The sequence below is a fragment of the Calonectris borealis genome, chromosome 3, assembly GCF_964195595.1.
Source record: "Calonectris borealis chromosome 3, bCalBor7.hap1.2, whole genome shotgun sequence".
Taxonomy (NCBI): domain Eukaryota; kingdom Metazoa; phylum Chordata; class Aves; order Procellariiformes; family Procellariidae; genus Calonectris; species Calonectris borealis.
The window spans coordinates 17,747,253-17,772,190 of NC_134314.1; the positions used below are offsets into that span (position 1 = coordinate 17,747,253).

Genomic DNA, 24,938 nt, shown 5'->3' on the forward strand with positions numbered 1-24,938 from the left:
ACAGGTGATAGCAAATGGATAAGCTTTTACTTTGTGGTAGAAATGCTGTGTTTTCCATTTTGAAATGTAAGAAATCAGATACTCAAAATGTTTACCAAGTGAATATATAGCCTGTGATAGCAAATACTCAAAAGTCAGAAAGTGTCAGATGAAGATTACCTACGTGACTGTAACACAGCCCGGTAGTGATCACAAACTCTTCCATATGAGCTCCTTCCCTTATTCAGAATACAAATCACTAGTAAACCAGAGACTTTTAGTGAGCTGGAGAAACAATATAATGAAAATATGTTGTAATGATGATTTTCAATTCCACTTGCATTTTGAGATACTTTGAGCCTCGTTTATAGGTATGCTGGATATTCAAAATAGGAGTTGAAGTTAAATTTTCAAAGCACAGCTCCAGTTAAAGTTCTGTTAAAAGTACTGACTGAAAAACCAGGCACTGAGTGTCTGAAATTGGGCAACCAAAGTTAGTGGGCATTTATTTTACCCTTTGGGCTTTCATCATTGCATGCCAGTCACCTACCTTTAGAACAGGAATAAGAATACTGATCTCACAAAATTACTGCAAAGTTTACATTTATTTTGTGTAGTCTTCCCACGTTATGGACAGATCTGCATAAACATGTCTATTGGGAAATGTAAGGTTTTTGTATCCAGCGTAGGATGCAGATGGTAAGCATTTAATGGGTCATAGGATGAGGGCAAAACTGAGCAGTTGTCCATTTGCTGAATGAAGCAGAAATCCTGCTGGGGAAAATGGAATAAAGCAGCACAAAAAATATTATCAGAAGTAGTATATATAAAGGCTGAACTGAAGTTGCATGGCTTTCAAATCTTAACTGCTGCATAGCTTGGTTTTACAAATATGTATTTAAAGCTTTGGGAGGATTTGATGTAATACAAATCTGCAAAACCGTTGGTGCTTTGTAATCTGCATTTCGGTGCACTGCGAGGCAAGTGTAAGGATTGGATTGGTAAGAGTAGAGAAGGAATGCAAGGTGGTGTGTGAACATTGTGGTGATGTCTTTTATGTATCCAAGTATGCATACATTTGTACACTTTTTGGGTGCAGTTTAAAAATACTCACTGGTAGTTTTGGAATCAATTGTGAGGAAGGCTTTCGGAACAAGATTGAATTGTTTGAGTCATTTAGTTGTATGTTCAAAACACCAACATCATGAATTGACATCCCTGGAAGTTTTGCTTGTGGGGTTGGTCTAAAGGTATGATATCCTGCATTTTATTGCTGTTCTCAAAATATTCTTGTTGGGAAAGGTGTTTTGTTTTTTTGGTTTTGGTTTTTTTCTGTTTGTTTTTTTAATGGGATACTGTTTTTCAGATATGGATTTGGTCATTTGAGTATATAGCTAAAGCAAGAGCAAGTGCTCAGGAAAGGAGTCAGCAGGTAGGGAGTGGAGAGGGGGCACCTTTCTCAGATTCTCTTTGCATGTCTTGTATGAGGATTTTCCACATTCCTAAACCTCCAGGCTCACCCTCAATTGTGAAATTCAAGGTTTGTTGTTTTGCTTGTCTGCTCCTACGGAGATGATGATACAGGTCAGAGATGCCAAGCACTTCTGCTCCTTGCCGTGGTAATAGCAGGAGCCAGGTGATGACTTTTCTTCTTCCCTGGGTCTTGCTAGCTTGCTTTGAGGGGTAATCTGAAAAAGAAGGGCATTATGAGACACCAGTTGGCAAATAATCTGTAATGCAACCAAAGCAGTGATGTCTGGACATTCAGTAAAACCAGCAATGCTAATTGTCCACTATGCTATCGCTTACAGACAGGTATTCATGCCCATTTCTGCCCTCTGTCTCTTCACATCAGCTTCACGGTGTATTTGTCTCAATTTTCTCCTGTGTCTCACTCCCCCTTCTAGTCCCTGTAGGGTGCGAGTTCCTTGGATCAGAAACATGCTCTGTGGTATACATAGCATAATTTCTGTGATAAATATCCAAAACAAATGTCAATACTGAATTCATAGTTAATTACTTCGGCTTTAATTTTTTTTTATTGCCCTCTTTTTTAAAACATCAGTTTGTTTCTCTTTCAGTGGTTCATTAAACTTGACTGTTTTGTATGAAACTTTTCCACTAAATCCACAGACTCATTCCAAGTTATAAACCGTGCTCCGTTTCATTTGCATCATTGCTTATAAAGGAGAGAAAACAGGTCAAGTTATGCCCTGAAAGAATATCTCCTCATTCATTTAGGATTTTTCAAATACTGTTAAAAGCATAATGTAAATGTGGGAGTAAAAGAATGGATGGCAAAGTGTACGTGAGAGTTTAGTTTAGGGAACTGCTCCTGTTAAAAAGAGCAGCCCTGCCTTCTGAGCCTCTTTCCCTGCTAGCACTTAAAGCTTGTGTAACTTGGTATTACAGAAGGTTTTAGAGTGATCCAGAAAAAGGGGAATTATCCTTGGATTTGCAAATGGGTAATCTATGCAATTGTTACAAAGATGAGAGTTCTGTAGGTAGCTGGTGTTACTTGGCTTCTACTTTAAATATAAACATGTTTGCATACTCTCACACCCCTACCTGTTATTGCTTGAAGCTTGGCTGAAAAATGATGAAGGAATTGGCTAGATGAATTGTAGTACTAAAGGCATGCACTGTGTTGCTGCAAACATCAGTATTAGGCCTGCTGTCATGAACATAAAAATAGTGTTGTCATTGTACCCTGTGGTATGAAGATAAAGTATGTATTTCAGGTAAGTGACATCAAACAGGCTAAAACACTGTAGTGCTAAGGACTAGTCAAGCATGCAGTATGTGCAGGTTTCTTGTGTTGAAGCGATTATGACCTGAAGGAGTGGTCCCCAAGCTGTTGCTTGTGATGACTTGGGATACTACTGTTAGACACAGATAGTTGTTAGGCAATTTTCTATGGGAAAAAAAAATGCATGGAATGGGAAATGTTCTTTTCCAAATAAAGGAGTTCATCTGGCATTTTGTAGCTTAAGCCAGTTGTGGTAGTGGTTGCTGTATTCGAGGAAATTATTTCTTTATCGTGCCCTTACTGTTAAATTTATTTCGGGCCACAGTCAGAATGATTTTTTTTTTTCCCCCCCCTTACTCACTGGTTTGGTTTTTCTAATTCCACTTTTCCTTTCAGTGTCCTAATGTCTTTAAATATTTAATATACAAGAGATTTTCTATCTTCTAGAATAAATGGCCTGAAGGGAGGAGGAATTTCTGAAACTATCCTACTTGAATGTACAAGAAGAAAATGCAGTGTACAACCAAGCTGTTTATCTGATTACATACCACAGAAGTGCACTTCGTTGAGCCCTGCTTCTGCACAGGCCACTGAAGTGATCTGCCAGTGATTTGTGTAGCTGATGCGTATTTCCAAGTCATGCTCACTTAAAAAGTAAATAAAAACCCAACCCAGATCTTCACATTACTGGAGAGTATAAATGATTCCATGATTGATAGAGTGGTTTGGTATATGGAAAATTTACAGGAAAATATGTAAAAATTAATTTTTTTTTTCCTTGATTCATGCACAGATTGCCTCTACGGGTTTGATGTATATTTTCTTCTTAGCTGCTTAGGGGAGCACTGTTTTGTGCTTTAGGAGGGGAGGGGTTCTGGGGAGAAGGAAGCTCTCTGAGGCTGACATGCTGTGTAAAGAGCCATGGCAGTGCCAAAGATTCTGCAAATTGCTAATAACGTGTGGATATTTATGTTAATTTTTAATACACAAGTGTGTGAGAAGTTTTTTCTTTTCTTTTTCATGCAGGTCAACTTTGTAGTGTGCCAACTGTTTGCCTTGCTTGCGGCTATTTGGTTTCGAACATACCTTCATTCAAGCAAAACTAGCCCATTTATAAGACATGTTGTTGCAACCCTCTTGGGCCTTTATCTTGCACTTTTTTGTTTTGGATGGTAAGTTGCACATAAATTCACTTTTCAGGGATTTGTAGATTTTCATTTCTTGTTTGCAGAGAAGCAAAGTTTTGTTATGAAGAACCTTATTACCTAATTCTGTGGGTTTTAGCTGCTGCAAACGTACAGAAATTGGCTTAAATTTTCTGATGCGGTGCACAAATATTGAAAGATCTTCCATTTGCAAACTGATAACTAACATACTGTCTTCCTGTGGTTTTGGGATGATGGAGCAGGTGCAGTTTGTTTAACTTTTACCAGTTTTTCTGTAAACTTGCTTGAAAAGTATTCTCTTGAGGCACAGCACAGGTGTGATGACTAAGATAATTCCTCCTAAATATTCAGTGCATGAGATAACTCGCTGTGTCTTTTTCTGAATATTGAATATAATCTGACTTCTTGTAGGAAGAGTGGATGGAACCGCAGAACTGATGATTCTCCTAGTAGTATAAAACACCTGGAAAGGAGCTGGCCTTGATTTGAGAGTTTTTTGTGTGTGGGTTTTTTCTTTTATATTTTGGAGGGAGGGTGTGGTTTGTGGGTTTTTTGTTTGGTTTTTTTTTTTTAACACAAATTTTCTGTGACTGCTGTTTTCACATCTTGATCTTTTCATGGTGTAGCAAGCCAGAATGTTAGTAGGGCTAATAAAGGGTATGCATTTAGTTTGGTGAAAAATTTTTTTTCCTTCAAAATTAGCTTACTAAATGGCTCTTATCTTCCCAAGCTGGCTGAAGATTAATTAAGTGCCAGTTCCATTTTATCACATGGTAAACCAAGTGCTTGCCCAGCTTTAAGTATATAGAAGACTTATTTATATGACTATTGTAGAGTATTACTGAACTACGGGGAATTAATCAAGCTGTTGTGCAGGTGGGAAGATGCACACAGAGTGTGCATGCATGTGTCCGTGCACACACAGAGTGCGTATAAGTAATTCTTGGAATTCCTAACCACAGATTTGGCCTCTACATTGGCATGTTGCAGAGGCTTCTCAACATTAGTTGTTATGTATTACTTTTAAATTTAGGAAAATAAAAATCAGTAAGTTTTATTCCTTGGATTTACATGTGCAATTTACTTGTATATATAATTCCATAACTCCCATGCATTTCTTAAACTTTTGGCCATGGTATTTTGCTTTGAGAGAATGATCTGATGGCAAAGACTTCCAGTCTTAGCACCGAATGAGGAGGATGATACGGGAGATCGGTGCCACTGTGTGTGGCTTTTGTGAGAGCTGTGTAAACTTTAGAAGCACATTCTGTATCCATTGCTTTGGAAACAGAAATCATTAATTGTAGCTTGTAATTAAGAAGTGTTGACGATATATTCATATCTGAAATTTGGGGATGGGAGACTTTAGAAAGAAACAACCTCCACCCCCAACAGATATAAAGATTTGTGGAAGTCTCTCGTTAGCAATATGCCCTGGAAAAGAACTCAGAGAGAAATCTTATGCTATAGTAGAAATCCAGATTATTCTAGTTTGCTTTGGATCATACTTAAAGCAATTATTTTAGCGATGAACTTCTATTTTACGAAAAGTTTTTTTTCTTACAACCATGGAACAAAAAGCTTTTTAAAAATGCCGAAAAGAAAGAAAATAATTTGAGATGTTAAAAGTACCACATTCTTTAGCTGATACTTCTGTTGCACTCATGCCAACTCTTTTTCCTATTGCTTAAGTATGTATTATACAAGCATGTTTTTTGAAGGTTTTGTTTTCTTTGGTTCCTCTCACCCCTCCCCAAGGAATCAAGTGTAAGTATAGGTTACAATCTCATGGTACACCTTCAGCGACTCTTTAATTGTGTTATAAAGTGTGTGTACAAGAGGGGAACGGTTCCTGTTTTCTTACATAGTGGTTATAGTAAATGTAAATTTGCAGAAAATCTCATGCAAACCTAAATATGGGAAATAATTTGGAATCTGCACCCTTTTTAGAATATTTATTAGTCATTATGTTGTCCTCTTCAATTTCAGATGTGTTAGTTTTCAGTCACCTTTGTAGTGCTTGTGATGGTGATGTGGGACAGGAAGAGAAGGGACAATTTCCTTGGGATAACAGCGAATAGCATAAAAGACCTAGAAATACCTTTGTATGTAGCTAAAATGTACTGCTTCGTGTTGTATTTAAATGCTTCCCTTTTAATTTTTGAATTGGAGATCAATCGTGTTGCTACTGTTAAAAACTCTGAAAGAGAAATATTTTCAGAGACTGTAATCTTGATATGATATTCCTTGTCAACCCAAACTTTTTCAGGCTTTGATATTGTATGATGTCCCTTTCTCTGTTTAAGAAGCAAACGTTTTAAACTTTTTTTTTGTCATTTCACTAATGCTTGTCTTTACTACACAGTGTTGCTAATATGTGGCTGATATGAAAAGAAAAAGTTAATTTTTTTTTTTAACCGGCAATTGCTTGTATTAAATGTGCATTTGAATTTTAGGTAGTTATATCTTAGATGAGACTAGCTAGTAGTGAAGCATGAGAGTGTGTACAGGTTGGATCTTCCATAAAAAGTCATGATTTTCAAGGTCAGTTAATATCCAAGTGAATTGTTTTCCCTCAGTTCATCATGTGTAGACTTTGTAGGATTTTAGCTGGATAGAACTGGGTTTCTTGTTGAAAGTCTTTGAAGACATTTCCTTAGGAATAGATGAGGAGTGAAATTAGGAAATTGCTGATGATAAGCCGAAAGAAAACAGTATCAGCAGTATAACAAAACAGTAGCTGCTTTTTAGGCTGCTTTTTATGGGAGAAATTCCAAAACTAGATCAGTGTGTCACCTGAGCAGTGTAAGTATGCTACTGAGGCACTTAAAGTACCAGAGTGAAAGAGAATCAACTTGGTGAAGATCAGATGCTTTTCCCCAGTTGCTGGCAATGGTTTGCCACCAGTGCTATATTTCAGCTTACTGAAATATAACTCCTTTAAAAAACAAAACAAAACAACCCCCCAAAAAACCAAAACAATGGTGGTATAGTAGCTATGGTGGTAAGCTGTGAAGAACAAATAAGGAGAAGAGGATAGAGCTCCTTCGTGAAATAAATCTGTGGGTTGTTGGTGTGTAGGTTTTTTTGTTTGTGTTTTTGAGACCATCATCACCACCATCCCTTTATCAGTTATTGATGACCCAGGGCAAAGAGTCTGGCTGGACAGAGTTATTGTTTCTATTGACTGGGAAATCTTCCCATGTACTGTTATTGTGGATACTAAGATATTGTTGGCCTTATCTGAGATACCTATTGTTGCAAACAGGTAAAAAAGATGAGTATGGAAATTGAATCGCAAAACATTCATGTTATTTACGCATGAAATAATGCCAGGTGCAAGTATTATGAGACATATTCTTTATATTTTAAGGATTATCAGCACTTACTATATTCTGGTTTATGAGCTGGAGAATTCTAGCTAAGTCTGTAGTTCTTGTTCATTACTGCTGCCTGTGCTATGCTAAAGGGGGAAGCTCTCAACAGAAGGGAGGGCTGCAGGAAACCTAAATAGAACAAAAGGTTTTTTTTGAAGCAGAGGTGAAGTTAAAATTTGACAAACCTCTTTAATTTCATGTTAAATAAATAAATGCATGCAGTTTATTGTCATTAATGAAAATGCTGTGAGGGTTTACTATTTTTTTTTTTCCTAGGTATGCCTTACATTTTGTTATACAAAGTGGAATTTCCTACTATATCATGATCATAATAGGAGTGGAAAATATGCACAAGTAAGTTTCCATTCTAAAATTTTTTTTTTGTTTTTACAAGAATGCTACTGTTTAGGTTTTTTTGTAATTATGCACATATGCCATACTTCTGGTTGTATCATAATATTTCAGTATTTGAATTCTGCTAACCGTGGTTTTATTTCCAGGAGAGAAAATGGCGTATTTGGGTATTTTTGCCAGCTTTTTGGAATATCTAGAGCTTGTTCCAATTGGTAATATTCCACTGAGACTTCTTTTGTGTTCTCAGCATTCTGATTTTTTTTTTGTCATTACTTAATCATAAATAATTCTAGGTGTCTCACAAATGAGTTAACTATACAAATGTAACTTGATACATAATAACAGCCAGTGCTAGTAGAAGGAAGATGTCTGAAGGGAACAGAATTTGTATCGGAATTTTTTAGGTACTAAGCGTTTGTCATTTCTTCCTTTTTTTGTTTTGGTTTGTAATAATAATGCAGTGCGGATGCTGTCTTAGGTTAAGAATACTATTGTAAATTTACATACGTAGGGCATTATTTTAGGTTTGCTTGAACACATGATTAGACTAGCTATATATGAATCCATATAGAATGACACTTGTTTCTCTTTTTCAATCATTATTAGAAGCAGGGAAGACATTTATTTTATTACTGTATGCATATGTTTTACTATTCCACTAGTCTAGAGATCAGAACCAAATTAGGTTCCCACTCTGTTAATTCCTGCATAAATGTTTAGTAAAACGGCAAATCCTTGCGTGAATAGGTTCCTGAAGTACGTGAGGCTGTCAGGAAAGATGCTGGTAAAAGAACCAAACAGGAAAATTGCTTTACACAGAAAGTGCAAAGCCAGGGTGGTCTTATTTAATGATCCTGCCTGTTAGAACATTCTGCTTCTTTATAGTCTGCTATGTAATATAATTTTATTGTCTTTTGAAATATGCCATATTAGGCACTTATTTTCAGGATTTTCTACAAAGCCTGGTATATTCAAACTACTACAGATGTGAGAGACCTTCATTTGGTTGGATGGCTGGTTTATATTCTAATGGTTTATTTGATTAGTTTTGAAGCAACTTTTTCAATGTAAGTTATAACTTATGTAGCTTAATATTTTAAAAGAAATTATTAATGCAGTTAAGTGCTGCAAAGGGAGGTACCAGGCAGGAGTACTTTGGTCTTTATCATAAAAAATTACATAGGTTTTTCATAAAAGGAAATCTAGCAGTGGTTTACTTCCCTAATAGTGAGAGGTAGATAATCATGTGTGTATTTAACATTCCTGCATTGGAGCAAGGAAACTTGCTAGTTCCTGATCCTCCCAATTCATACCAGCTGGTTTAACTGCATGGTCTGATCTGCTGAAATGTTTGCTGTGCTATACACAACTGTGCACATATGTTCTCTGTTGCTCCTAGTTACTGCACAGGTGGGAGGGTAAAACCTGGATTTGACTACCGGGCTTATGTTGCTCTATCATAGCATGAATTAACATACTATTGGGTAAAACTAGAAAGCTCTTCTTTCAGTGAAGGAAGAAAATGTAACAAATGGAGTAATTTGTTACTTCAAGTTTTGGACAATGCTTGGATGCTGTATGGGAAGCTCCAGGAGCCACTTCTAATAGGTGATACAGGCAAGACTGTACAAGGTTTGCTCCCTCCATTGCCACAGTATCCCAGGAGGGATGATGCCTCTTGGTGTCCCTATATGCCTGTACCTTTTACTGAAGGAATGCACCATGTACTCTTAATTTTCTGCTATGAAAATGCCGCTTACAGCTTTCTGTTTGGCAGTCTGAACAGAAACTAATGTGAATGACTCCCCTTCCCACCTAAATGTTTGTCTTCAGACTACAAATGTGTCTCATGGAGCCCAGGGGAGATTTAAGGTTAAGTGCTCTATAGTAGGATGCAGCTGGTATCACCTGGCCTCAGGATTGGAGAAGGGCCCTGTCGACGTTTTACTGGGGGTGTGTGTGTATATAAACAGCTAATCAGAGTACTTATGTATATCTGCATAGCCCAAGTTTTGGGATTTACTTTGTATGTCATAGAGGGACCCGTTGGCTGGCAGTCCTAATTAGAGATTACCTGCATTGTTCATGAGCTTCTTAAACTTGGAGACTATAGAACATCAAATACCTATATATGATGTAAGTATGGATTCAAGTGACTTTTATATTGGCAAAGCAGTTGTGTGTTGTACAAAATATTATTGTCTATTATCTAAACTCATTCACTGAAGTAAGTTTCCCTCTTTTCCCTGCCCTGCTTGCTGTCCTGCAGATTTCATGAATGTATGGATTGGGAAAACCATTATCCCTCTTCTGCTTCCCCCACCCCCTAATGTAGTTCTTCAGTCTCTCCAGACACTCTAAAAATTGTTTGAACAAATAAGAGACAACTGAAGTTCTTAGACTGCTTATCAGTTCAGCTGCTATGGGCTGTGTGTACCAGCTTTCCTTACCACCTGAAGCAAGGAGAGGTTTTTGATAAACTTCTACGTTCTCCAAAGCAGACTTTCAAATGTGATACTCTTCTAAACCTCTGTTGTTTTTTTAATGTACTTCCATTGGATCCTAAAAGTCTTTGCTCTGCAAGGGTCCTGTCTTTGTGACTTTCCTGAGGTAACTGAACCGTGTGCAGCTAATGCTTCTAGGTTGGTCTTGACAATACATGTTATGTTAAAGATGAAAGCCTTACTTGAACAACAGAAAAGGGAGGAGGAAAAAAGAAAGAAAAAGGTAAAACCCCTGGTGGAAAAAAAAAAGAACTGACCGTATTAAAAAGGAAGGAAACCTTTTTATATTTTAGCAACTTTTAGAATAAAGTTAATTAGCAGAAAATGAGTTACCTGAGGACTGGATTTAACTAAAATTGATCATTTATTTTTGTATTTAAGTCTTACTTAAATATGGTACTTTAAATGGAAGATGGAGTGGTAACACCACGCCTGAATGGTTTAAAAGCTCTTATTTTTTAATTTATGACTAAGCTACCTTAATATTTATTTGGTGCTTTCATGGCTCAGTTAATTGTTTAAGCACATGTTTCAGTTTCACAAGTTCTCAATTCCAGTAAATTTGCATTTCGTAACTGATACAGTGCTAATATTTTTTTTTTTTTCCCCTTAGAAATTCTTCTGTTTCTTCTAAGGTTGTGAAATTGTTACTTCTCTTAAAAGACAAAACCTCAAAGGCCACAAGGTTTTTCCTTAAAGCATTTGGCTATCGTTAGCCAAGAGCTATGTAAGCAGTGCTTGCATAGGTGATTTGATGACAAGGTTTTTAAAGTTTCTAGGTAACTCTCTCTTTTGATTTGATTGTTCACTTTGTGGTTGGTAAATAACATCCCTCAGCCTGTGGGGAAAGGAAGGTTAATTATGGGGCTCACCGTTGCTTCACTGAAGTCAGTAGTTTTCTCAGTGACTTCACTGACAAAATATAGAAGTCCCAGCTGTGTAAGAGTAGAAAATAAATGTTTATTTAAAATCATTCTTGTTAAACTGTTCACTTCAATTTCTTAAATGTGCTAATGTAAAATCAAGTGGCAGACATGCTATTCATGTCCGATATCTTCTGTGTTGTGCTTGAAGTTGCAGGATGATACTTGTTTCAAAAGTCTAGAGTTGAACTACGAAGACTTAAGGAGGTTATTTCTGGCTTTAGAAAAGAAAAAAATCATTTAACTTTTCTGGCATTTTTAAGTTATGAAAAGTAAATTAATGAAGTACCCAGAAACCTGAGATAACTAATAGCAGTAAATATATAATGAGCTGACACGTGTGTGTATGCCACAAGGGCCACAAAGCTGATGAAGGGACTGGAGCATCTCTCCTATGAGGAGAGGCTGGGAGAGCTGGGACTGTTCAGCCCGGAGGAGAGAAGGCTCAGGGGGATCTCATCAATATGTGTAAATACCTGGAGGGAGGGAGCCAGGCTGTCAGTGGTGCCCAGTGACAACACCAGAGGCAGTGGGCACAAACCGAAACACAAAAGGTGCTGTCTGAACAGCAGGAAACACTTACTGTGAGGGAGGTTGTGGAGCCTCCATCCTTGGAGATATTCAAAAGTCCTCTGGACAGCTGGCTCTAGGTGGCCCTGCTTGAGCAGAGGGGTTGGGCCAGACGACCTGTGGGGGTCCCTCCCAACCTCAGCCATTCTGTGGTTCTATTTTATTTTGATGCATATACAATTCTTTGTACTGTACCTACACTCATGTACGTGAGCTGTTTGAACATGGTAATGTAAAGAGATACTTGAATTGGAGTAAACAAACTTGGGTTGTGACTGGTCTAGCCCCTGTGGAGGTGCTTCCTGGTCATTCCTTTCCTTGGGATTTGGGAATGTTAGTCCTCATTAAGTTCCCTCCCCCCTCCTAGCCAGAGCCAGGACAGAGCAATGCTTTGCTCCCCTTCTCCCTCACTTCTTGGCGTGGCTTTGACAAACAGTGGGAGATTTGGCAGAAAGGTGGAGGAGACTTGATGGTTTGATCTTAAAAATCTCAAATTAAGAGACAAATAAGTCTTGTTCATCTGAGTGAGCTAAATCACTCAGCGTGTTAATTGAGGCACTTTATTAAATACCTGACTGACAAATTATGCTGAATGTCATGACTTGTTGATAGACAATTTTGACTGCTAGTTAGCCTACAACTTAGATTGCTGTGAAAATAAAGTTAAGGTTTTTTTTAAAGTTATGGTTTCAGTGAAATACAAAATGGATCAAGCAAACGACTTGCATCTTGTGAGTTACTGGTAAGGTTTTCGTAAGCATCTTTGTATCTTCAGAAGTGAGAGCATTCAGAAGCTGAAATGATTTTTGAAAATGGGAATTAGGCTGTTTTTTGAACTTTTGTCTTTTCCAAAGGCCCTTGATCAAGGTAAATGCAAGTTTGTTGGTTTGGTGTTTGTTTGGTTTTTTTCCTTTTTTCTTTTTTCTTTTTTTATTGCTGTCTGCTTTTGATTTGATCACAGGTGTCTTAGTCTATGAAGAACATACATGATGTGGATAACGATATTTTTTTTTTAATCCGCAAAAGAGGATCTGAAGCAACATCTAAAATTAGTTATCATGAAATCAACAGACTGAAATAACAATATCTAACAATTGTTAAGGATTTGACTAAGAAATGCTATCAACTTCTAATAATAATTTTTAGCAAATCTAGGATTGGAAGCCTGCCAATATAATTACAGTTCTTTGAAGGCGCAAGGCCATCCAGACAACTGTAAGCTATCTGGCATAACTTCTCTGTTACAAATTTGTAATTTATTTATGTAACTTGAATAAAAATGTCTGGTACACAGGTAGCTGCCAAAGGACAGTGGGCATAGCACTGAGAATACCTGGATTCAGAATTTGAAGTATTAGTAGCTGTGAACTGTTCTGCCTATGCAAACACAATTTTTCTGCATTTCTGCTTCTACAGTTAGTGCAAATAAGATAAACTTATTTGAAGTTAAGAAACTAATTGAGAGCTGAAAAATATTAAGTATGTTCTTATCATTCAGCCAAGGATAAATGCAAGATGGAGGATGATGAGATTTACTGGTTCTGTAGCCTTAAATAACACAAAGACTGAAAAAAACAAGTACTGTTCTGTCACTGCAAGCAATTTTTGTTGTCTTATCAGATCTGTTACATGCAAAAAAACCCTGTTAAAATTTTATAATGATAAAGTTTGTATTTGATTAAAAAGCAATTAAAAAGTATTTTTGTATAGATTAGAATCAAATACATATTAAACAGTATAATTTCTACAGTATGCATAGAAATATTATCCTCCTCTGTTAGAAATAAACATCAAGGCTAACGAGTGGCTGTATTTAGGAGTATATTTCAATATAACTAAATTGATCGATTCCAATATCAACTAAAAAGAATCAGTTTTCCATTCTGAAGTGGTACGTCCTTTCCCAAAGGAAAGGGATTGCACTTGTTGATTTCCCTCTAAGAAAGGGTGGATGGTGATTATATGTATCTATCTCAGCATGAGCAGTGTTGTAGCTAAAATAGCTGATGAAAATCTTCAATATATAAAGAACATCATCAGTGGTTTGTTTGGTTTTTTTTTTTATTTCCAAAAGTAGCAGTGAGATTGCAGAATTTTGTCCCATTCTAATAGCCAGGATTAAGGAGTGATTTGGAAATACTGAATCTCATGTAAAGAGCCATAGCAATGATTTGGGGAACTGAAACCAAGTATTGTTAAGAACCTCAGTGGGTTCTTATCAAGGAACTGCAAGGCAATAAAGTATTTACATTGGAGATAAAAATACAGAGAACTTCTATTTTAGCAAAGCACTGCAAGAAGTTGAGTTAATGGTATTGAAAGCAAGATTGCTGTTTTCCTTTAGATGGAAACTCTTTTCTGCTATCAGAAATACTGTTATGGCTCTATGCAGAAGGATGCTTTACCTCTCTTGTTGAATTGGTTAGTACTTTTTTTTTTAATAGCAAAGCATATGGTCTGGCTGCTAGATGGTCTTCCTAGTGAGATAAAATCTTTGGGGTTTTGCTTGTGTAATGGCAAAGACTTTTCTTGTTTGTTTGCAGAGGTGAACACTAATTTTTTTTCTTCAAGTATGTAGCTTATCTTGTACACATATATTAGAAAGGTAAAACCAAAGTTAAAATAGAACTATTGGAGATAACCGAAGCTTGTGATCTGAAATAGGCTTCATGTTTTCATTAAAATTTCTCATGGCTGCTAATTTTGTCCTTGAACTGCCGAGTTTCTTCTTTATATGGTTAAATCAGATGATCTACTTGAGAATGTCTTAACTTGAGTTAACTGTGCAGATGAGAGCTCTGCACATCTCAAATTCTTGTATCCTGCTGCTGCTACCTTGGTAATGTGTGGGGATAGGACTTGCATGGGGGATATCCTGTAGTTCTTTGAAGTTTAATAGCTGCATCCTACATGCTCTTTACATCACTTCTACATCAAATTACTCATCAAAACCACTTACTGTTTAAAACTGACCTATGAAATTTAAAAAACAAAAACAACTCCCCCTATATCCCTGTTTACTTTTTTGGAGCTTGGAAATTGAGATTAATAGTACTAGAGGTCTTGGTTTTTTTCGAGTGTGGTTTATTGACTTACTTATCTTCATAATTTGTTATATGTTTGATTTTTCTGATGCTTCCTAGAGATCAGACTTTTGTATTCTGAAGAGTGTGAATGGAAGTACTGACTAGCACCAGGCAGTTACTCTCTGTATGCTGAAGATTTGGCTGTTACAAAAATAGCCATGTAAATGGATGGCTGTCTTCAATGACTTGAAAAGTGAGCACTTGTTGAAGTTAACAGCTGTGAAGGAATTTCCTAGTAATCCTTATGAATTTCTTTTGAAAGTATTTGTTTTAAATAGCTATTACAAGTTCATCCACTTTGATAACTTCCTGTAACTTTCCTGGCTGTGTTTGCATAGAACTCAATGCATTACTTAAAACAATAAAGGTATAGGTGAAAAACAACTTGATATATTATCCTTTTTAAAATTTGAATGTTTGAATGGAAAGGCCTTTACTGATCATATTTTTTGTAATTACGGAAATGGAGTGAAAATAGAACTGGAATTTTCTTATCTTTAGTGCCTATCACTTTTGCCTTATTTTTAAATAAAGATTAAATACATTTATTTAGTCTTTGTGTTGTACCCCCCCCTTGTATATGTAGAGAGAAAGGAAGGATGGGAATCACGTAGTGTCTGCAGCTTTGTGAAGGTTGACATTTAAGTAGAGAGGCTGATAAAGATAATAAACAACAATTCAAAATAAGGCATTTTTTAAGTGTTGTAGCCACTTCAGTTGCTTTGGTACAAAAGGGGTTTATGCTGTTTTAATGCAACTAGAAAAAATTCAGATTGTATACTTTGTATTTCCAGGGAGAAGAGTCTAAGTTAGTCTATTTTAAATTCCCTCCCTCTTTTTTTTTTTTTTTTTTAAATTTTATTTTTCACTTGGTTGCTGATGTTATTCAAAGACCAGAGTTTTTGGAAGAACAGGCATTTTAACAATGTTGTTGGCATATAAAACCTCTATCATCACACTTGAGAAAACTCAGGTGAAAAAATTTCTGGACTTCTGTTTTATGAAGTAGCCCGCCAGCACGGGTTCATGGAAGGCAGGTCCTGCTTGACCAACCTGATCTCCTTCTATGACCAGGTGACCCGCCTCGTGGATGAGGGAAAGGCTGTGGATGTGGTCTACCTGGACTTCAGTAAAGCCTTTGACACTGTCTCCCACAGCATTCTCCTAGAGAAGCTGGCGGCTCACGGCCTAGACAGGTACACTCTTCGCTGGGTAAAAAACTGGCTGGACGGCCGAGCCCAGAGAGTTGTGGTGAACGGAGTTAAATCCAGTTGGCGGCTGGTCACGAGCGGTGTTCCCCAGGGCTCAGTGCTGGGGCCGGTCCTGTTCAATATCTTTATCAATGATCTATATGAGGGGATCGAGTGCTCCCTCAGTAAGTTTGCAGATGACACCAAGCTGGGCGGGAGTGTTGATCTGCTGGAGGGTAGGAAGGCTCTGCAGAGGGACCTGGACAGGCTGGATCGATGGGCTGAGGCCAACTGTATGAGGTTCAACAAGGCCAAGTGCCGGGTCCTGCACTTGGGCCACAACAACCCCAGGCAACGCTACAGGCTTGGGGAGGAGTGGCTGGAAAGCTGCCCAGAGGAAAAGGACCTGGGGGTGCTGGTTGACAGCCGACTGAACATGAGCCGGCAGTGTGCCCAGGTGGCCAAGAAGGCCAACGGCATCCTGGCCTGTATCAGAAATAGTGTGGCCAGCAGGAGCAGGGAGGTGAACGTGCCCCTGTACTCGGCACTGGTGAGGCCGCACCTCGAATCCTGTGTTCAGTTCTGGGCCCCTCACTACAAGAAGGACATGGAGGTGCTGGAGCGTGTCCAGAGGAGGGCAACGAAGCTGGTGAAGGGCCTGGAGCACAAGTCTTATGAGGAGCGGCTGAGGGAACTGGGGTTGTTTAGTCTGGAGAAGAGGAGGCTGAGGGGAGACCTCATCGCGCTCGACAACTACCTGAAAGGAGGTTGTAGTGAGGTGGGTGTTGGTCTCTTCTCCCAAGTAACCAGCGATAGGACAAGAGGAAACGAGTGGTCATTAGGGTGGACATTAGGAGAATGGACATTAGGAGAAATTTCTTTACTGAAAGTGTGGTTAAACATTGGAAGAGGCTGCCCAGGGAAGTGGTTGAGTCACCATCCCTGGAGGTATTTAAAAGACGTGTAGATGAGGTGCTTAGGGACATGGTGTAGTGGGCATGGTGGTGTTGGGTTGACGGTTGGACTCGATGATCTTGGAGGTCTTTTCCAGCCTTAATGATTCTATACATTATTGAATATTGATGTTTACCTGAAAGAGGGTTCTCTTACTTCCCTAAACTTTAAATTGATAGGTAGTTTTTTCACACTGTGTACTTGATTTCTGTAAGTATGTAGAGGACCACCTTTTCTTGGAAAGAAGCAGTAGTGTAAAATGGCTGGGTGTGTTGGAAAACTGTTGGGACTGAGTAGCTATTGCTTTTTGGCTTGCATAGATATCACTTTTTTGCGCTCAAAGTGAAGCTGAGCACAATCAATCAAGCAAAGGAAAATTGATAGTGAGAGTCAAGTCATGTTTTCTGGGCTCTGTATTTGTTTGGTAATCTCTGAAAGCTGTAGCATCTATATAGATACTTCTTTAACACACATTACTCTGCCTGTCATGCTGCCAAGCAACTTGACTGCTAGCAAATGAGCTCTGAGTCATGGTATCATTGCTGCATGGTTTATTACCTCAACAAACTATTGATGTCAAATAAATCAGGCTCCCTACAAAATGAAGTGGCAGAATAAATTGTACCTAGAAGAGTTCAGTGAAAGCTGTGTTCTTCAGCTCCTGGCAAAGACTGCTGCTAGTAAGAGTTGATTAAAAATTCTGGTTGCATGGCATTGACTGGTGTTTGTGATAGAGAGATTAGATGCAAGGATTCTGTATATTATAGTCAACTTTCTTCTCTAAGTGCATGCTACTGCATAGTTTTTTTTATTCTTTGGTGAAATATCTTTTATTTGAGACAAATTTCACTTGAGTAATTATGACAAGCTCAGCAAACAATCATTTCATTGTCCTTAGTGGAACTGTTGGCTGTAAATTATGCAAGTCAGTTTTGCCTGCAGAACTGCAAGTGGTGGTGTACAAAGTGTCTGGGTTGGAGCTAAAAGATATTTGAAGAAATAAAAGATGGGGAACCTTTTTGTCACCAATGCACAACAAAACACAAAAAATCTGTTTGTTTTGTTTCCCTATAAGGGAAGGTGGATGTAAATAAAAAGCATTGATATTTAAAAAATACAAACTTCTTCACTTTAAAATCCAGTGTCTCGATTAAACATGTTAATAAGTTTCATATAGCTTTTAAAGCTGATCGGTTTTGCAGGTCAAATGCCTTTACTGGAAGTCAAAGATGAGATCAGAGAGTCTTTAATAGCTGAGGAGGGAAGCGTTTTCGAGTCCACCCCCCCCTGTTCAAAGCAGGATCAACTAGAGCAGGTTGCTCTGTGAAACCCAAGTCGTCTTTAATATGAACACGATCCTGGGTAGCTCCAGTTGTCATAAGCATGCTAGCCATTTCCTTTTGGTGTCTTGCTTCAATGTCTATTATAGCTTAAAATTTATTTGAGGTTACTTCATGCAGCATAGTTTTCTGATCAGATCTGGACTTGCTACAAAAGCTTTTTTTATTCTTTAATTTTCCCCCACCCAATAATTGCACAGCATTGTCAAATTTCAAGGGAATTGCACAGATGTAGCATTGTTAACTTAAATCTGTTAGGCTCAGTTCAATTTTAAGTGAAATAAAACAACTGCACTTGAGACAATTATTTTGGTAGGAGAAGACCATGTTAGGCAACAAGTAGTAGTAGTAGTCTGTCTTCCTATGCTTTTTTGTAAGAGATAGTATCAATAATAAAAAGGAGGGGTAGGGGCGAAACACACATAAAAAAGACTGTGCCAAGAGAAAGTACGTAACTCTTGTGTCTTTAAGTCAGCAGAAACAGCTGGAAGCCAGGCTGAGTAAGAAAGAGGATCAGAAGGAGTATTTGATACTTCAAGTTCAGTTTTACTTTCAGTTGCGTTTGAAGACAAATGTGTTTCCGGTATTGAAACAAGAAATCCATTCTTTTCTATGCTGTGAGAAGATACGCAAGGGATCTACTTATACACTCTTCAGTATGGATGAATCGCCTGGAAGTTTTTAAGAGGGCTATGTGCAAGAAGTCCTATTTCCTTGTATATCGGTTGGTGTAGTTTTTAGCTGGGAAGCTTACTGTTTTGTGACAGTAGATTTCAAACTTTGCTGTTTAAAAGTTGCACTTGATTATGTTGAAAGAGAAATGGGTAAATAAAAAACGATATTGTAAGTGTCTTTGATTCCCATCTTAAATCTCACTTAAGTGATAGTGGAGCTTTTGGTGTTTGTATTTTCTGGGAAATTTTGGCTATATAGTACTGAAGCAGGTTTGTTGTGTGTCTACAACTGGTAAGAAGATCCCAGGCACAACAGGAACTGCAGTCAGTAAGCTTGCAAAAGGAGGATCTGGGTATTTCAAGTGTATGATTACTTAGAGAGTGAATAATCTGTTTTATTAATAGATCATATCACATGGAAATGCATACAAGTAATGCGTAATTTTAAAAAACGGTCATGTAACTGGCTTTCTTTTGCTTGGTATTCCACCCTTTCTAGGAGTGTCTGTGATGTTTTAAATCCCATATCCTGGAAACTCCCTAGTAAGTCTCAGGCTTTTCAGTTCATCAGGTGTTCCTCTTCTCCTTCCCTCCACCATGGTATCCATTTGTGTTACCATGTTTAATGTATGCTGTGGCATCATCCATGTGTTTAATTACTGTCTTCCGGCTTTGATATCAAGTGCTTATTTTTTGTGGTTGGTATTATTGCTTCTGTAGAAAGCCTTTTGTTTTCAAAGCAGCTCGCAAGCTATTGAATGCTTTAAGGACATCTTGTGAGGTATGAATGAGGTGGTATGCATATAGTGAGAACTAGTAAGATTCTGCCATTTCCCTACATAAGGTATACATATGCCAGCTAAAACTTGGTAAATGTGTTTTAATAAATCAAAATAAAAACCTATAGAGCCATCTTTTTTTTCCTACAAGATGATGGTATGTCTTATTGTTAGCAGTATTTACTTTTTGTCTCCAAGTCCAGGTTCCTCTCTTTCTTTCTCTGTGTGACCCTGGTGCTCTGGAAGGCTGACCAGTAAATGCCGTAGGCACATTCTTCTGCAGGCAGAGGACATAAATATAAAACTGTGGTCTTGAGGGCATTGTTTTTTCAGTTGTCTTGACTGCAGTAGTTTCACTGGAAGGTTTGCTTCAGAAATTCATGTAAGAATTGTCCCCACGGTAACTTCTTACCACTTTATATGGTAACAAAAGTAGGATCGGTTTCTGTGAACATGATTTAGTATGTTATGTTACGGGGCCTGAGGGAGCCTTCTAGAAGAATGGGAGGGCCTTGCTACCGAGCTGCTATCAGAGCTGCAGTCAGAAGCCAGTGGCGGCTTCATGGTTCCTAGCTGCTGGAGAGCAGAATAACAGATTTCGCTGTGTTTTATATAAATGTCTGAAGTAACAACATCCGTATCCAGGCAGGATATCTCCAAACTGAAATAGCTAAGGCTTTTTAAACTTTTCAAAAGGGTGTGAAAGCAAAAGTGGTTCATAAGTGGCTTCTGAAAAGTGGGTTGAAATAAAGCTTTATTCTGATGTTGTTTTGATGGGTGACTTTGGAAGCTGGTTAGTTTCTCTGGCATTTTTCCACACTTCATGTTTGAGTAATTAGTGTATGTGACACAATCTGTATAAACAGTAGAAGGGTCTAAATAGAGGAGCCTAAGGCACCTAGAAGCAGATTGAGTTTAGTTTGTTGTGCCAGCTATGCTTTGCTATTCATGTAACTACTCAGTGCATTTTTCAAAGATCCTGCAAATGTATTCCCTTTGCAGTGTAGAAGAACAAGTACCTCAAGACTATGAAATGATTTCTGTTCCTCAGCGCTGTCCTCTTACGAATGAGGATTGAGATACAAAGTACAACATCAATCATCTAAAACACACACAAAAATGAGAACTTCTGAAGGGCTGGAAGGAATCTCCTATGAGGAGCAGCTAAGGACTGTGGGTTTGTCTAGTTTGGAGAAAGGGAGGCTGAGGGGCGACCTCATTGCTCTCTACAGCTTCCTGAGGAGGAATTCTAGATGCAGTCCCTGTCTAGTTCTTATGGTAGAAGAGATCGTTTTCCTGGAAGTAGTAAACCCCATATATTTTAGCAGTTAATAATAATGCATTGGGTTATGAGACAAGCGTTGCTTTCTAAAATTGGTAAAATGGGCAATGGTAGAAGTAATGCCAGTGTTGGCTAATACATCCATTCCTCACAAGCATCACCTTCTTGTGTTTATGAGCAGAATCAATGAAGAAGTAAAATCATTCTTAATCTTTTGAATCTTCTGCTATAGGTGTTAACTAGATGTAGGAACATCTATTATTCAAGATACTTCTTGGAAACTTATTCTTCAGATCAGCACTGGGAGTCAGTTGTTTAAAGTATTTTTTAATCAGAACAGTAATGACCTGCTGTGTACTTGTGTTCATTGTGAAATGAAACCATTATCTGGTTATCCATAGTGTATTTCTCCGGTGTTGCATAATCACATATTTGATTTTCTTTCCTTATTTTCTCATAGTAAGAGTGAAAATATGTGAACAATCAGCAGATAGTTTCTGTGTCTTAATTGTTCTTTTTCTCCTTCACCATCTGCAAACACAGGAACATTGTGGCCAACTCTCTGGTTTGTTCTGGATACACTGCCTCAATTTCCATGTTGCAGGACATTAACAGTGATGACATATGTTTGAAATGGCATTTGATCAAGGCACTGAGCAGATACCTGACCAACCTGTATAGGTCACTTTCCTTTGCTCATTTTAACAGTGCGAATTCTTACAGTGTTCCTGTCCCTGTGTGCAGGTATGCTTAAGAATTGTAGTAGGTAGTGATTAACAGGTAACTCTTGCAACTTGTGGTTCATTCAGCAGTTGAGTGAAGATGGGATGGGAAAGAGGAGACCAAACAACCCAAACAGAATAATTAGTACTTGAATTATGGACTTTGCATATTTATTGTTGTCCTGACCTGTTGGTCTCTTATCTTTGAGTAATCAGGCTTTGTTATTGGGTAACTTCAGCAGATGATCCTTGAACTATCAGCGTGGTCAGCTAAGGATTCTCAGTCAAAGGGAATCTTTTGCAAATGGAAATATTGATTAGTTTTGCCAGAGAAGTTCAGAGTACCCCATCTCTTAGAGGGAGCCTGAAGCGTTCCAGAATGGGACTCCTGCCAGATGGGTGCTGGTTGCTGGATGCTTTAGATGCCAATAGATCTGAGGAAGCAGAGCGAGAAAATGGATGGTAGCCTCAACATAAGCCAGGCAGTCCTCATTAAAGGCTCAACAGTGAATCTTCCCCTGCAGCAACTGGTTGCTTTGTCTGTTCTGTCACCATCTTATTTTCTAATGGCAAAATTCTGGTCTTGGGGTTCCAAGATTAACTCATACACAAGCAAATCCTAGTTTTCTGATGCTTACCTGAAATAATCTGTTTTATTAATTGTAATAGGCTGAAAAGTCTTTGCAGAATCAGAGAATGGTTGAGGTTGGAAGGAACCTCTGGAGGTCACCCTCCTGCTCAAGCAGAGCCAGTTGTCCCAGGACCATGTCCAGATGGCTTTTGAGTATCTCGAAGGAGGGAGACTCCACAACTTCTCTGGGCAACCTGTGCCAGTGCTCAGTCACTCTCAAAGTAACAAAGTGTTTCATGATGTTCAGAGAGAACCTCCTATGTTTCAGTTTGTGCCCGTTGTCTCTGGTCCTATCACTGGGCACCACTGCAAAGAGCCTGGCTCTGTTCTCTTTGCACCCTCCCTTCAGGTATTTGCATACATTGGTGAGATCCCCCTGAGCCTTCTCTTCTCCAGGCTGAACAGGCCCAGCTCTCTCAGCCTTTTGTCATAAGAAGGATGCTCTGGTACCTTATTTTAGTAGCCATTTGTCGGACTCTTTCCAGTATGTCCAAGTCTCTGTTATACTGGAAAACCCAGCACTGGACCCAGCACTCCAGGTGTGGCCTCACCAGTGCTGAGTAGAGGGGACGGGTCACCTCCCTCAACCTGCTGGCAGTACTTTGCCTAATGGGGCCCGGGATACCATTAGCCGTACTCGTGGTAAGGACACACTGCTGGCTTGTGTCTGAAATGGGCTGTTATCTAAATAGAAGGAACTTTTCTTTTGGAAAACAAACACAGGAGTGTTTTCCCTTAAGAAAACCTATTAAGATATTTAAGTCCACCAGCTTCAAAACCATCCCAATTTGCTTTTGTACAAATCTTTCTAGCCACAGTATTTATTTGCCTATTTGTTGTATCTGAGGCCATACTGCTTTATTGTATGGCATGTTCGATTTTGCTTTTTAACTTTTTAATTCTAAAGCAATACCTTAAGACACTTGCAGATTTCTAAAGATCGGGTCCTCATTTTAGTATTGATGGGATTAACTGTTCCTCCACAGTTCAATCCTTTTCTGGTCCCCTTTCTTAAAAATGGAAGTGTGTGATGGGCTTGGTGTGGTTAGCTTGGTTGTTTTCTTTTTTTCTCCCTTCAGTGTCTTAGTGAAAGGAAGCTAATGTTATGCTTATGCATTTGAAATTGGCCAACTGATTAAATCAGCTTGGGCATAAATTTGACTTTCTTCAAGATAATTTCCTCTGCATGTTGTGAAAATTGGATGCCGAATGGAGAAGAGAGTACTGACTGTCCCAGTTCTGTGACGCTTTCAAAACCTTCACCCACCTCTTGCAGACTTGCTTTGTCCTGCAGGTTGAACTTAGCCATCCCCTCGTACACATATGTTCCCCTTCGCTAGCTCGACCTTCCGTTTCCTTTCTGAGAACCTGCTAATGGTTGCATTCCTGTGAATCTATGCAACTCCTTCTGTTTTCCTTCCACCTGCTGCCTGCCTCTCCTGTCTTTCTGTAGAACACTGTGGTGCCTCGACCTTTTTGTCTGTTGAACTACTGTGCCTTTCCATGGTCTCCAGTTCATGAGTGGCGCATTCATTTTTCTTGAATTTGAACTGGTGATATTTATCTGACTCTTACATACTTAGTGCTCTTGTGATTTCCTGTATCCATGTCTGTTATAAGCATTTTCTGCAGGTCAAACTGAGCTAAGTTTGGGCAGAGAAAGAGCCTTTCGGCTTCAGGTAGGAAAGAAGTTGTTGCATGTCTTTTCCAGGCTTTTGTGGTAAGAAGTGTAGGACAGTTTTAGAGAGCCAACTGCTTCCAAATTATTTTAATGCTCAGGTTCTTTTTTTTGAAGGGATTAACTACTCTCCCAAATACATGGTGCTATCGGAGCATATACCAGAATCTCATTTCCTTTAGGGTTCTTCTAAAAGATCATTTTGAGATAATCTTCCTTGCTAGGGTGTCTTAGCTGTAAAAACCCCAGGCAAACAAAAAAAAACCCAACCCCCCGAAAACCAGACCAAAAAATTCCAACCAAAAAAAACCTCCACAACCCAAAACCTCCCAAAACAAACAACAACAAAATAAAACCCCAAAAATCCTTGGGTATTTGTTGTTATTTTTTAGTCTGACCTATTTCAGTATAGCAAAAGCTAAGAAGAGGAAAGTACAATGTGAAAGGTGAGAGAGTTGGGAGAAGGTCGTCTGGCTTAATTAGTTTACATATGGACTTTGGTAACTGTTACTTTTTCCTACAAATATAGTTTGTGGGTTTTTAAAAAAATAATCTTTGCATCGTGCTTTCCAGCTAAACCTTGGGGAGGAGGTGACTTAATTTCTAAAAGGAGACTAGCAGCTTTACCCTTTAAATGTCATAGGCTATTTTGGAGATTATTTGGCTGCAGTAATGAAAGATACTATATCATTCAAGAAAATTCAGATTCCCTGCTACTTGAACTAGATAAATACAATCAAATGTGATTTCCAGAGGTTGCATAAATAGAGCTCCAAATCCACAGGAAACATTTCTAGATAGTGGGAAAGCATTTCTGGACTTCCTTGATGACCAGGTTTCAGACATCTGGCTGTCCTATTCCCAGGTATTCCACTAGGATAGAAAGCTGTCTGAAATACAGAGTGCAGAAAGTCTACCAACCAACTGCTAATGTGGAGGTTACCATTTAAATGAAGCAAGTATAAACCTTCCTTTTAGAT

General features: G+C 38.4%; 1 protein-coding gene across 2 annotated transcripts in view; it reads left to right on the plus strand.

The window, feature by feature from the left end:
* MBOAT2 (membrane bound glycerophospholipid O-acyltransferase 2) overlaps positions 1-24,938 on the plus strand; it is a 90,265-nt gene that overhangs the window by 13,730 nt on the left and 51,597 nt on the right. Inside the window, exons 2-3 of one of the 2 annotated variants that reach the window (XM_075145101.1) lie at positions 3,755-3,900; positions 7,548-7,625. In XM_075145101.1, the coding sequence (XP_075001202.1) occupies positions 3,755-3,900; positions 7,548-7,625 (224 nt within the window). Of the gene's footprint in view, positions 1-3,520; positions 3,901-7,547; positions 7,626-24,938 lie in introns of those variants that run through there. The other variant, XM_075145100.1, reaches the window with a different exon arrangement.